The sequence below is a fragment of the Leopardus geoffroyi genome, chromosome B2 (genome assembly GCF_018350155.1).
Source record: "Leopardus geoffroyi isolate Oge1 chromosome B2, O.geoffroyi_Oge1_pat1.0, whole genome shotgun sequence".
Lineage (NCBI taxonomy): Eukaryota > Metazoa > Chordata > Mammalia > Carnivora > Felidae > Leopardus > Leopardus geoffroyi.
In genome coordinates, this window is record NC_059332.1 from 50755615 (window position 1) to 50767731 (window position 12117).

General features: G+C 43.6%; 1 protein-coding gene across 3 annotated transcripts in view; it reads right to left on the reverse strand.

Annotated features, from left to right (window-relative positions):
• Positions 1–2056: 2056 nt before the first annotated feature.
• The window catches only part of GCM1 (glial cells missing transcription factor 1), a 54346-nt gene continuing 44285 nt past the window's right edge, over positions 2057–12117 (reverse strand). For all 3 annotated transcript variants that reach the window (XM_045498544.1, XM_045498547.1, XM_045498546.1), the window contains exons 3-6: positions 9364–9616; positions 8210–8322; positions 7105–7233; positions 2057–5350 (exon numbers count right to left, since the gene is read on the reverse strand). In XM_045498544.1, the coding sequence (XP_045354500.1) occupies positions 4613–5350; positions 7105–7233; positions 8210–8322; positions 9364–9616 (1233 nt within the window). In that variant the 3' untranslated portion in view covers positions 2057–4612. The remainder of the gene's footprint in view (positions 5351–7104; positions 7234–8209; positions 8323–9363; positions 9617–12117) is intronic.

Sequence of the window (12117 nt, forward strand, 5' to 3'; positions counted from 1 at the left end):
TTCGAGTTCCACATCAGGTAAGCTTGTGCCCCACTTTGGGTAAAACGCAAGCCCCAGGCGAGCCCCACTTCTATCTCTTTCTCTGCCCCTCATGGGATTCTCCTTCTCTCTCTCCAAAAAAAAAAAAAAAAAAAAAAAAAAAAAATCAAACTTATATCTGATAAGAGACTTATAACCAGAATATATAACTCTTACAATTTTTTTTATTGGGAAATCAACCCAATAAAAAAGTGGACAGGGGCACCTGAGTGGCTCAGTCAGTTAAGCGTCTGACTTCAGCTCAGGTCATGATCTCGCGGTCCATGAGTTCGATCCCCATGTCAGGCTCTGTGCTGACAGCTTGGAGCCTGGAGTCTCTTCAATTCTGTGTCTCCCTCTCTCTCTGCCCCTCCCCCCACTTGTTCTCGCACTCTTTCTCTCTCTCAAAAATAAATAAACATTAAAAAAAAGTGGACAAAAGTTTTGAATAGACACTTGACCAAAGAGGATATACAAATGGCAAATAAGCATACAAAAAGAAGTTCAACATCATACATCATCAGGGAAAATGCAAATTAAGACCACACTGAAATGGCACTACCTACCTATTTAGAACGGCTAAAATTTAAAAGATTGGGTCAAGAAGCAATGGGAACTCATGTACATTACTGGTGAGAATGCAAAATGATACAGCCATTTTATAAAAACAGTTTAGCAGTTTCTGCTAAAGTTAAACATGCACAGGAGATAAAATGAAACTATATATTTGCAAGTTGCTAAGAGAGTAGATCTTATAACTTCTCATCACAAGAAAAAAACTTGTAACCCTGTGTGATGATGGATGCTGACTTATGGTGGGGATCATTTCACAATATATACAAATACCAAATCATTATGCGTGTAGCTAAAACTAATATGGTAGGGTCAATTATATCCCAGTTAAAAAAAAAAAAAAAGTTAAACCCACACACTAATCTACTCCATCCCTGCTCAGAGGTGGAACAATAAGAATAAGAATTCTCCCTTTGAAAAACAAGGAAAATCAGAACATTCAAGGTACATTAAAGTGCATTTTAAGTCTATTGTTTTTGTTTGGTGATTATGCTCTAAAGAAAAGAACCTCCCTTCTCTGCAAAGCAATGAAAACATGCTGGGTAAACTTTTGTTTGGCAAATAGTAAGAGAGATTCTTGTGTCTTCAGACACTTGTTGCATAAGTGACCTTTAAACTTAGCTCAAACTCTCAGATCCAGTGGTTGTATATACTCAAGGACCATGCAGGATGAAGAGATACAAAATCCTGGAAATCTCAGAGAGGAGCTGAATTTCATGACACACTACTTTCTCAAAGAATTTTGAGCCAAAATTTTTAGCAAGCAGACACCTTATTTTAGAGCATGGGAAAAAGACATTTGGGGTGAAATAAAAATAAATTGAGGAGCACCTGGCTGGCTTACCATGTGGCTCTTTATCTTAGGGTCAAGTTTGAGCCCCACGTTGGGTGTAGAGATTTCTTAAATAAAAAAACTTAAAATAAATGTGGGGCACCTGGGTGGTTCAGTCGGTTAAACGTCTGACTCTTTTTTTTTTTTTTTTAATTTTTTTTTTTTCAACGTTTATTTATTTTTGGGACAGAGAGAGACAGAGCATGAACGGGGGAGGGGCAGAGAGAGAGGGAGACACAGAATCGGAAACAGGCTCCAGGCTCTGAGCCATCAGCCCAGAGCCCGACGCGGGGCTCGAACTCACGGACCGCGAGATCGTGACCTGGCTGAAGTCGGACGCTTAACCGACTGTGCCACCCAGGCGCCCCTAAACGTCTGACTCTTGATCTCAACTCAGGTCATGATCTCGCAGTTCGTAGTTTCGAGACCCGCATCAGGCTTTGTACTGATGGTGCAGAGCCTGTTTGGGATTCTGTCACTCCTTTTCTCATCTGCTTGTGCCCCTCACCTGCTTGTGCTCTCTCTCTCTTTCTCAAAATAAATAAATAAAATTTAAAAAAACTTCAAAAAAATAAAACTTCCAAAAAGAAAAAATAAATAAATGTAACGTAACAGTGAAGATAACCAGCTACAACTACACACAACAATCTGATTCTTACGGACACAATGTTGAGCAGAATATATGCTACCCAGGTGATGGCTAGATTTGTGTGTGCTTGTGATTTATTGAGCTGTAGACTATGATTTGTGCACTCTTCTGTAGGTATGTTATATTTCAATACTTTTTTTTACAGTCTCCCATATGATTCTATTTGTTAAGTTCCCCCAAAAGACAAAGCCAAACTGTTCTTTAATAGTCATGAAAAGGCAGTAAAAATATAAAAAGTCATTCCAGCAATTACCTTCAGGATGCAGGAAGGGGTTTAAGATCAGAAGTGGGTGAGATTAGGGGCTGCAACCAGGGGACCTTGATTTACTGAACTAGCAGGAAGTTCTATTTCTTGACCTGGATAGTGCTTGTATAAGAATTTGCTTTAGAACTCTGCTAAACTGAACATGCAAGTTTTATGCACTTGGACAAAAAATAAAGTAGATTCAACCCAATCTAAATGTCTACTAATAGGGGACTATTTAAATTAACTATAATACAGTCATGTAATGTATTCTGTACCATTAAAAATGAGGCAATTGTGGTCCTATGTACTTATAAGGACCTGATGTCCAGATTGTGTCCCCAAATAACAAGAGACATGCTAGCAATGAACCTGGTATGATTCTCTCTCTCTGTCTCTGTCTCTCTCTGTCTCTCTCTCTCTCTCTCTATATATATATATCTGGAAGAACAGACAAGAAATGAGTCAATATTCCCTTAAGGAGGAGACCGGGAACCAAATTTTGTATTATGTCCATTGGTTATCATTCAAATAGCAATGCAAATTAATTTTGGAAAATATTCGTTTATTGCACAGTTCTTTCCAGATTCTATGTCCAGGCTCATCTTTCACTATAAAATACTTTAGCAAAGAAGAGGAACTGGCATCCAGATACAGGGGGCCAACCATGGCCATGTTAATTACATAAGGACTTTTTAAGAAAGCATTTCTCAAGCACGTATCATGAACTTGGCACTGGTTAGGCCCTATAAAAACAAAGGTAAATAAGACAAAATCTAAGCCTTCACGGAAGGGGAAGGCAGTGGGGACAGAAGAGCAAGAGGCCATTTGGCCCCATGGGGATTTTTCTTCCTGTGGCTGTTTAGTCTTGCTGCTCATGGTCTTAGATGCAATTAGTTCATACTCCTTGTCTTGACAAGTCTTAGAAATCAACCAGAAAACACATATTTCATGAATGAATCCCACAATACTAGACAAAGCGTTAAATACCTCAGTAGTAGAATCTTCATCTTTCTACACCTCCGAAGCTCTTTTACCCTTAATCTCTGTTGCTTCATCCTCAGTTTTCAAGAAGGCATATGTGAGTTCCTAGGTAGGTGGGCTTTTCACATCTCTGCTGTTTGATAGGATTCAAGGACAATGAAAATGTAACAGTTAAGGCAGCAGAGGTGCCGAGAACCCCACGTAATGTGGGGGGAGAAAAAAAAGCAGAGGCCATTTCCTTCCACAGACGGGACGAGTTCCTCACTAAGCATGGGAAGACTGGAATGGAGGAGGACCCAAATTCCTTGTGTGAGGAAGGAAGTTGTGCCTTCTGCTTGTTGTCATAATTTCGATTTATGTGTGGTTATGTTTTTGAAAACTCTTTCCCAAATAAATTCTTTCAGCAATTTACTAAAACAGTTATTTTGAATGGTTGTAAAAAATCTGGGTCACCTTTTTCTTTTCTTCCAGTTTTATTGAGATACAATTAACATATAACATTGTATAGGTTTAAGATGTACAACATAATGACCCGATATATGTATTACCGCCAAATTTTCACCACAAGAAGCTTACTTAATATCCATTGCTTCACATAGTTACAAATATTGTTTCCCTTGTGATAAGAACATTTAAGACCCACTCTCTTAGCAGCTTTCCAATATACAACCATACGGTACTATTAACCAGAGTCATCATGTTGTACATTACATCCCCAGAACTTAGTTTATCTGAAAACTGGAAGTTTGTATCCTTTGATCTCCTTCACTGAATTTTACCCCCCACCTCTCATCCCCCACCAATCTGATCTGTCTCTAGGAGTCTGCATTTATTTTTTTATATTCCACGTGTAAGTGAGATCATACAGTATTTGTCTTTTTCTGTCTGACTGATTTCACTTAGCATAATGCCCTCAAGGTCCATCCATGTCGTTCCAAATGGTAGGATTTTCTCGCTTTTGTGTGGCGGAATAGTAGTCCATTGAATATGTGTGTGTGTGTGCGTGCGTGTGTGTGTGTGTGTGTGTGTGTGTGTATACACACCATATTTTCTTTATCCATTCATCTGTTGATGGACACTTAGGTTGTTTCTGTACTTTGGTTATTGTGAATAATGTTGCAGTGAACAGGGGAGTGCAGGTGCCTCTTTGAGATAAGGATTTCAGTTCCTGTGGATACACACCTACAAGGAAAATAGCTGGATCGCATGGTAGTTCTACTTTTAGTTTTCTGAGGAACCTCTGTAACTGTTTTCCACAGCGTCTGCACTAAATCACATGCCTGCTAGTAGTGTCCAAGGATTTCTATTTGGATCATCTTAAAGGACAGAGGTTTAGAAGCATCTCATTGTTGTAGTGATCCAAACCCATGCCCCTCATTTCTTCATTAAAATCCCACTCGCTGCTCTTGCCTGTCAATGAATATTGATGGTGGGGGTGGGGGGGATAGGTGAGGAGAAAGGGGTCTTCCTGACGTGAGTGGCATGTGGTGGAAGGGTAGCAGCTGTTAAAATCCACATGCACCTTCTCTTCGTAAAGATCACCCCCTGGATTTGGCCATAGTGGGTGACAGCTACTTTCGGCTGCAGGTGGTTCCACGGGAATCTGCTGGGAAAAGGGTTCTGAAGAGTTCTGAGAAGGGGAGAAATCATAAGGCCAGCTGGTCAAAGCAAAAGGATAATTGGGACAACGATTGTCATTAAGAGAATTTCTCCCCAAAGCAGTGTTTTTATTCCACGTTTGCCGATCATCGTAGTCAGAGAAGACTCCAGAAACAGGATGAAGCAGGTCCCCACCATTATAAATCCAACTACTGGACAATTTGCATTTCTCATAGAGTTTAGTGGGGCCCAAGGTAGAAGCAGGGTCTACCAGATCAGTGGTTCCCCCCAAACAATAACTCTTGGAGAAGAATAAGGAATCATTGAGTGACTTCTGCCGGGGAGTGTTAGCTATTAAACGTCCACCGTAACTACCAGGCAATTGGATGCCTTCCTGGATAGACCAAGTTAAAGGTAAACTTCCCCAACTTTGTGTTTCACCTGGAAGAGACTAGAAAGGAAAGTGAAAAGCTCACATTAATAAGTTAAGCAAATTGACACAACTACCACAGGCACCCAGAGTTACTCCACACAAATCAGTGCTCCGTCCGATTTTCCTCATTCCTCACATACTTGAAGCACAAATGCACAGGGGAGTCTTACCACAACTACTTAAAGCCTGAAAGAAGCTTCTTCCATTTCCACTCTAAAGCCTACTAACCAGTAAGAGTCGAATTACTCTTACTCCTTTTACTCTGAGGAGAGTGAGTGTGTTTAAAATGTTTCATCCTCAGGGCGCCTGAGTGGCTCAGTTGGTTAAGTGTTCAACTTCAGCTCAAGTCATGATCTCACAGTTTGTGAGCTCGAACCCCATGTCGGTCTCTGTGCTGACAGCTGAGAGGCTGGAGCCTGCTTGGGATTCTGTGTCTCCCTCTCTCTCTGCCCCTCCCCCGCTCACACTCTCTTCTCTTGCTCTCAAAAATAAACATTGAAAAAAAAAATCATAAAAAAATAAAATGTTTCATCCTCAAGCACAAATCTGATATTCTAACTGCCTTTGTGAGGAACTTGCAAGAGACTATTTAAGAAAAATCAAGTCATGGCTTCAAAGATTTATATTATACTCAGTATAACTCTCAGGGGATCTCTCTCTCTCTCTCTCTCTCTCTCTCACACACACACACACACACACACACACACACACACACATACATATCACTTCCCTCCTTGACTTCCCTGTATTTTAGTGCTGTTTCCAGTCTGAGAGACTAGGGTTATTTATTTTTTTCCTTCAAGATTTTTCTCTGAACTCATGGGAATTTTGTTGAATCATAAATAGGACCTGTAGAATATATAAGTAGTAAATTTATTTTTATAAATGAAGGAAGTGTACTACCTTCCAGTAAGTCACAGGAAAAGAATCTGGTTGAGAATTAAGTTATCCTTTTGTTTATGTAACAAGAGGGTAGAGGTGGAGAGACCATGACCAGCCAGAGTGACTGGGAAGAAATGTCCTTCAACCTGTCCCATGGCTTGGAGAAGGGACGAGGGACCAGCCATTTGGTTTCAAGGACTCACATTTCCCTACAGACTCAAATGACAATTTTTACTATGTGAGACACATTTACAACCTCTAGGGATGGACTGACTCCATTTCTGTTCTCATGAAAAGAAATGTAGAGCCCTGAGCAGTAGTAAAATACAGGAATTAGCACCACTGTGAGGCAGACATACCCACAAACCTATGGTATGATGCCCACAGACCCACAGACTTCACTTCACAGTTTGGCTTTCCCACCCCAACCCTCCAGATGGCCATTATTTTCAGAACAATGGGTTTTTCATCTTGAGACAATGTGCTGAGGAAATATTCTATTTAGGGGAAGAATGGAAATTTGGGGGAAAAATTCTAAACACAAGGCTAATTATTTTGTGGAGATCATTTTAGGTTCCTTTCTGATAGAACCGAAAGATAAAGTGCCAAATATAGGTTAAGTACTAATCCAAATCTCTTTTTCCAATTGTAGTGGGGACGATGATTCTAAAAATATATGGATTTAATGAACATTTGAGAACATACCACAAAGATGGTAGAAATTAAGAGGAAACCCCCAGATTCCATTTGTTTGGTGGATGCTAGCTTGTAGATGAGCTGGATAGTATGATTTGACTTCATTGGTAGGTGGGAAGGGACCAGGGACATCTATGGCTCCCACCACATGGGTGGTGAGTTGTACATTTTGAACAAATAGGGGGACATGTTACCTTTGTCTCTGGGCTCCCCTTCAGCTTTAAGGAGACAGAGGAGGATGCCGTCTGTGCCCTCTTCATTGTTCTTCTTGCCTCAGCTTCCAACTTGGTTTCTGGCTTGGGATGATCGTGTTCTCCCTTTGACTTATAGGAGACAGGGAGGTAAAATAAATAGCAAGATTGTACTTCACGGTATATAAAGGCTTATCCTGTGCCCTGCCACCTGACGGGGCGTTGTTGCCATTGATGACTGTCATGAGACTGATGAGACCTCTTAAACTCACCATGTGCTTTCCTGCCTGCCTTTGGTCATGGTGCCCCTTCCTCCCATGGTGCCTCTTGCACACCTGGCCAAGTCATATCCACAATGATCACAAGGGCCACTTTCTAAGTGCTTCCTATGGTACGTAGAGGATGGGGTCACAAACACATGATCTCATTTTACCTTGAAGCACATTAGTATTACCACCATTATTACTGTCCCCCGCTCACAGAGTAGGAAACTGAAGCATGGAGAAACCATACCAGCCAGGCAACCTCCTTAGCAAGTGGGGAGCCAGCTCTAGGACCTTCAGGAATTCTGTGAGCTGGCTGTTAAAAATGGCTGGTGACACCCTAGCAAATCAGGACATTTTCTTTCTGCAGGGACACTGATCCTGACACCCAGGCAGTCTGCCATCAGAGGCCACGCTCTATCCTGTTTACACCACCGCCCCCCGTAAAGTCCTTCTTAACATCCACATTTTATGTAAAACTGTGGGTTTAGGGGAGCAAAGTAACATGTTTAGGTTTACAGAGTCGGTTAGAGGTCAGAGCTGGTATTTGACCTCGGGTCTGTTGAAGCTGACTGCATGCCCCTGCACTGTGCTAGCCCTAGTGGGATAGGAGTACTGACAGCTGCTTCCCCCAAGAAGCCCGAGGCAGAGTCAGCCGGCTCCCTGGTACATGGTGCGTCTGCTGAGGTATGGGTACAGACATCTGCTTGCCCAGCGTGGGCCTCAGGCTTGGTACAGGCTCTCGTCCACCCGTCCACCTCCTGTACGAAACTTCTCCCTGTGCTCTGTACACATTTCTTGAATGAAAGAGAAATGGCATCTCCTCACTCTAAATCCAGTCCAACCTGGAAAAATATGAAGCGTCCATCGTGCCTCCAGAAGTTGGTGACCGGGAAGCCCCCATGGCCTCGGCAAGGAATCAGCTTGAGAGGCCCATCGCAGTTGGGACAGCGTTTCCCTGTAAGAGAGCAGAGGAGGGAGGCCATGTCAACTGACTCCTGAGTCTGTGCGACTCTAGCAGTGCAGGCCTGATTCCAGGATGGCAGAGAATATAGGTGGGCACAGCTTTATGAGCTTTCATCCCCTCCTGGGCATTACCCCTGACCCTAGGAGGCCTGGCCATTGAAGTGTCCCAGCCCAGGTCTCACACAGGGGGAAAAGGAAGCAGTTTCTTCCACAGCAGGGTATTTCACAGATCAGGGGAGAGCTCTTTGAGCAGAAAATCCCTCCCTACTTATTTACTGATACCTGAAATTCTTGGTAGAGAAGAGGAAAGAATTCTCTCACTTCATAATTAGAATTAAGGGTCAAGGAGCAAAGTCACAGGAGAGAAAGAGCACAGCCACGAAATTTTCATTAAAGTGTAAATGACTGATAGCAGATCCTTTCCTGAGAGCAAGTTTTAAAGACAAATTACAAGAACAGAACGTGAGGTAACTTGGGGGCTGGAGTGGGCAAGACACAGGGAATGCTGAACGTATCTGCTTCAAAATCCCAGGAACACGATAAAGGAAAACCAAGCAAACGTGATTATGGCATGGATCTAAAGGATGTGGAATGGAGTCTCATCTCAAACTTAGCCCTGCCGCTCCCACTCCAGATCAAAGCATTCACTGAGTTCATCTTCGGCCCCATTCCCCAAGATGGCAAGTGTGGCGAACAACTTTCACCTAAACTTTCTGTGGGTGCACGATGAACTCACGTCCGCCCCTGAAGTGACACGTCTGCTTTGTAACAGAGGCCTGGAGTCAGGTGCCTTGACCCAGGGGAGCAGTTTTACTGGTGGGTGCTCTGGGCACGGCAGATCCGTGGGGCAGATACTGGGGGTTGAGGAGGCTGGTCGGCTCTCCATAATGTGTTCTACATAAGGAACAACCTTGGTCTCCACACACTCCACACCCCTCGGGATGTGCTGGGATGTGCTGGGATGTGCTGGCCTCTGGGGAGGAGACTCCTAGTGGATGTCAGCTTCCTCACTGTGCCAGGGGACCCTACTCACTCTGCTGCTTCTGCCGGGCTTTGTCGCAGATGGCCGGTCTCAGGTAGATCTTGCGCCCCTCCTCGGCGGAGCAGTCACGGCTGCACACCACCACGCCCAGGCAGGACTTCTTGAGGATGCGCGAGTTGTGGTTGTTGGTGTTGCGCATGGCCCAGCTGCTCAGGTGCCGCTGCGCATTCCTGTCCTCTGAGCTGTAGATGTGCTTCTCGTAGGAATCTGGCCACTCCTGGAACCAGTCGGTCTTTTTCACGTTCTGACAGAAACACAAACAATGTTGCTGTATTTTAAGCGAGAAAACACAACTGTTCATAGATGCGAAGATGGTTTGGCACCAAGAGCTGCCGAGAGACCTTTGGCAAAGACCAACCAGGGTTTCGTTCTGACGGCAGGATCTGGGCACAGCGCGGCGGCAGGAACAGAAGATGCTGTGTCTACAGAAGACTTGCTCCCCGGACCAAAATGAGTTGTAATTTCGGAAGTTGGAAGTCTCCCGGCTTCCCCTGAATTCTACCCCACTGATGTTTCTCTAGAACATGGTGATAAGACTTAACTGACCATTTCCCACTAAGAATTTTTGAGGGTGAGGGGTGTCTGGGTGGTTCAGTTGGTTAAGCATCTGACTCTGGCTCAGGTCATAATCTCATGGTTTGTGAGTTCGAGCCCTGTGTCGGGCTCTGTGCTGACAGCTCGGAGCCTGGAGCACAGAGCCTCCTTCAGATTCTGTGTCTCCTTCTCTCTCTGTCCCTCTCCTGCTTGTGCTCTCTCTCAAAAATAAATAAATAGGGGCGCCTGGGTGGCGCAGTCGGTTAAGCGTCCGACTTCAGCCAGGTCACGATCTCGCGGTCCGGGAGTTCGAGCCCCGCGTCGGGCTCTGGGCTGATGGCTCAGAGCCTGGAGCCTGTTTCCGATTCTGTGTCTCCCTCTCTCTCTGCCCCTCCCCCGTTCATGCTCTGTCTCTCTCTGTCCCAAAAATAAATAAAAGCGTGGAAAAAAAAAAAAATTTAAAAAAAAAAAATAATAAATAAATAAATAAATAAACATTAAAAACAAAGAATTTTTGAGGGTGAAGTAATATTTTTGTGCTCTTACACAATCACAGTGGAAAACATCGTGGCAGGGTAGTGAGATAATGTCTCATACCACACTGTAGATACCTTATTGGGAATGCTAAGGGTTTAGGCAAAGGCACCAGAGATAAGCATTGGGAAAACTGAGGAGGCCTGGTTAGGGAGGGTTCTGAGAGCTGCTGTCTCTCCTGGGGAGATTGTCTTCCTTTTTCTCTACCAGCATATCCATGGGCCTCAAACAAGGCAGAGGAATAAGGAAGAGTTTACTTTGGCTGGAAACTTCTGTTTATTGCCCAGCCACTGGCAGTATTTCCGATACATGAACATCTAAGCTCTCCTCAAAAAGGTCAGAGAGACATTCCATTCAATCCTTATAGCATATGTTGCTGGCCTTTCTCTGCTTCTGTTTCTTCATCTGCAGAAGGATAATGAGACCTGCCTACCTCAAGAGTGGTTCTGAGAAGATAATATACAAAAATACTAAGCACAGCACCAACCATGGATTACACTCTAAATAAATGTTAGTCACTGATGCTGAGCCTCACATTCCTTTGGCCCTTTGGTGCATAGATCCTGCATTTGACAGATCCCTCCTAGTTCTTAAGAATGACAATCAAAACATAAAAGACTCTTAAAAACTGAGAATAAACTGAGGGTTGATGGGGGGTGGGAGGGAGGGTAGGGTAGGTAATGGGTATTGAGGAGGGCACCTGTTGGGATGAGCACTGGGTGTTGTATGAAAACCAATTTGACAATAAATTTAATATTAAAAAAAAAAGAATGACAATCATTAAGTAGTCTCTATACTCAAGCTTAGATTGTGTCCATCCCCATAGCCCTCAGAGACCTGGCATGATATAAGACTTTTCATCAAGAAGATTCTAAAAGCTCAGAGAGAAGATTCTATAAGGTTCACAAGAAGACAGGGTGCTTCTCCTTTGATTCCCCAACAAGAAAGCACAAAATAGACTATGAGAAAAAAGCATTTTAGAAGGAAAAAAGCAAACATCAACATTAGAATGGAAGGGCAGCATGGGAAAGTTGGTGTTTACTGAGTTAGATCTCAAGTTTAGAACATGCCAAAGAACTTCGTAACACAAGACCCTGGGTAAGTGACTTTGTCTCTGAAGCCTCATTTTGCTCTTTTCTAAAATGGAGACAGTGAGGGGTGCCTGGGTGGCTCAGTTGGTTGAGTGTCCAACTCTTGATCTCGGCTCAGATCACGATCTCACGGTTCGTGAGTTGAGCCCCACGTTGGGCTCTGTGCTATCAGTGCAGAACCTGCTTGGGGCTTTCTCTCTGTCCCTCTCTCTCCCTGCTCTTCCCCCACTTGGTCTCTTTCAAAATAAATAAATAAATAAACTCTTTGGACAGTGATAAAACATTCTTCAAAAAATACTGTGAAGTGGGGCGCCTGGGTGGCGCAGTTGGTTAAGCGTCCGACTTCAGCCAGGTCACGATCTCGCGGTCCGTGAGTTCGAGCCCCGCGTCGGGCTCTGGGCTGATGGCTCAGAGCCTGGAGCCTGTTTCCGATTCTGTGTCTCCCTCTCTCTCTGCCCCTCCCCTATTCATGCTCTGTCTCTCTCTGTCCCAAAAATAAATAAACGTTGAAAAAAAAAATTAAAAAAAAAAAATACTGTGAAGAGCAGATGTGTTGTAAACTGTAAGTTTCCTAAAATGACAGTTG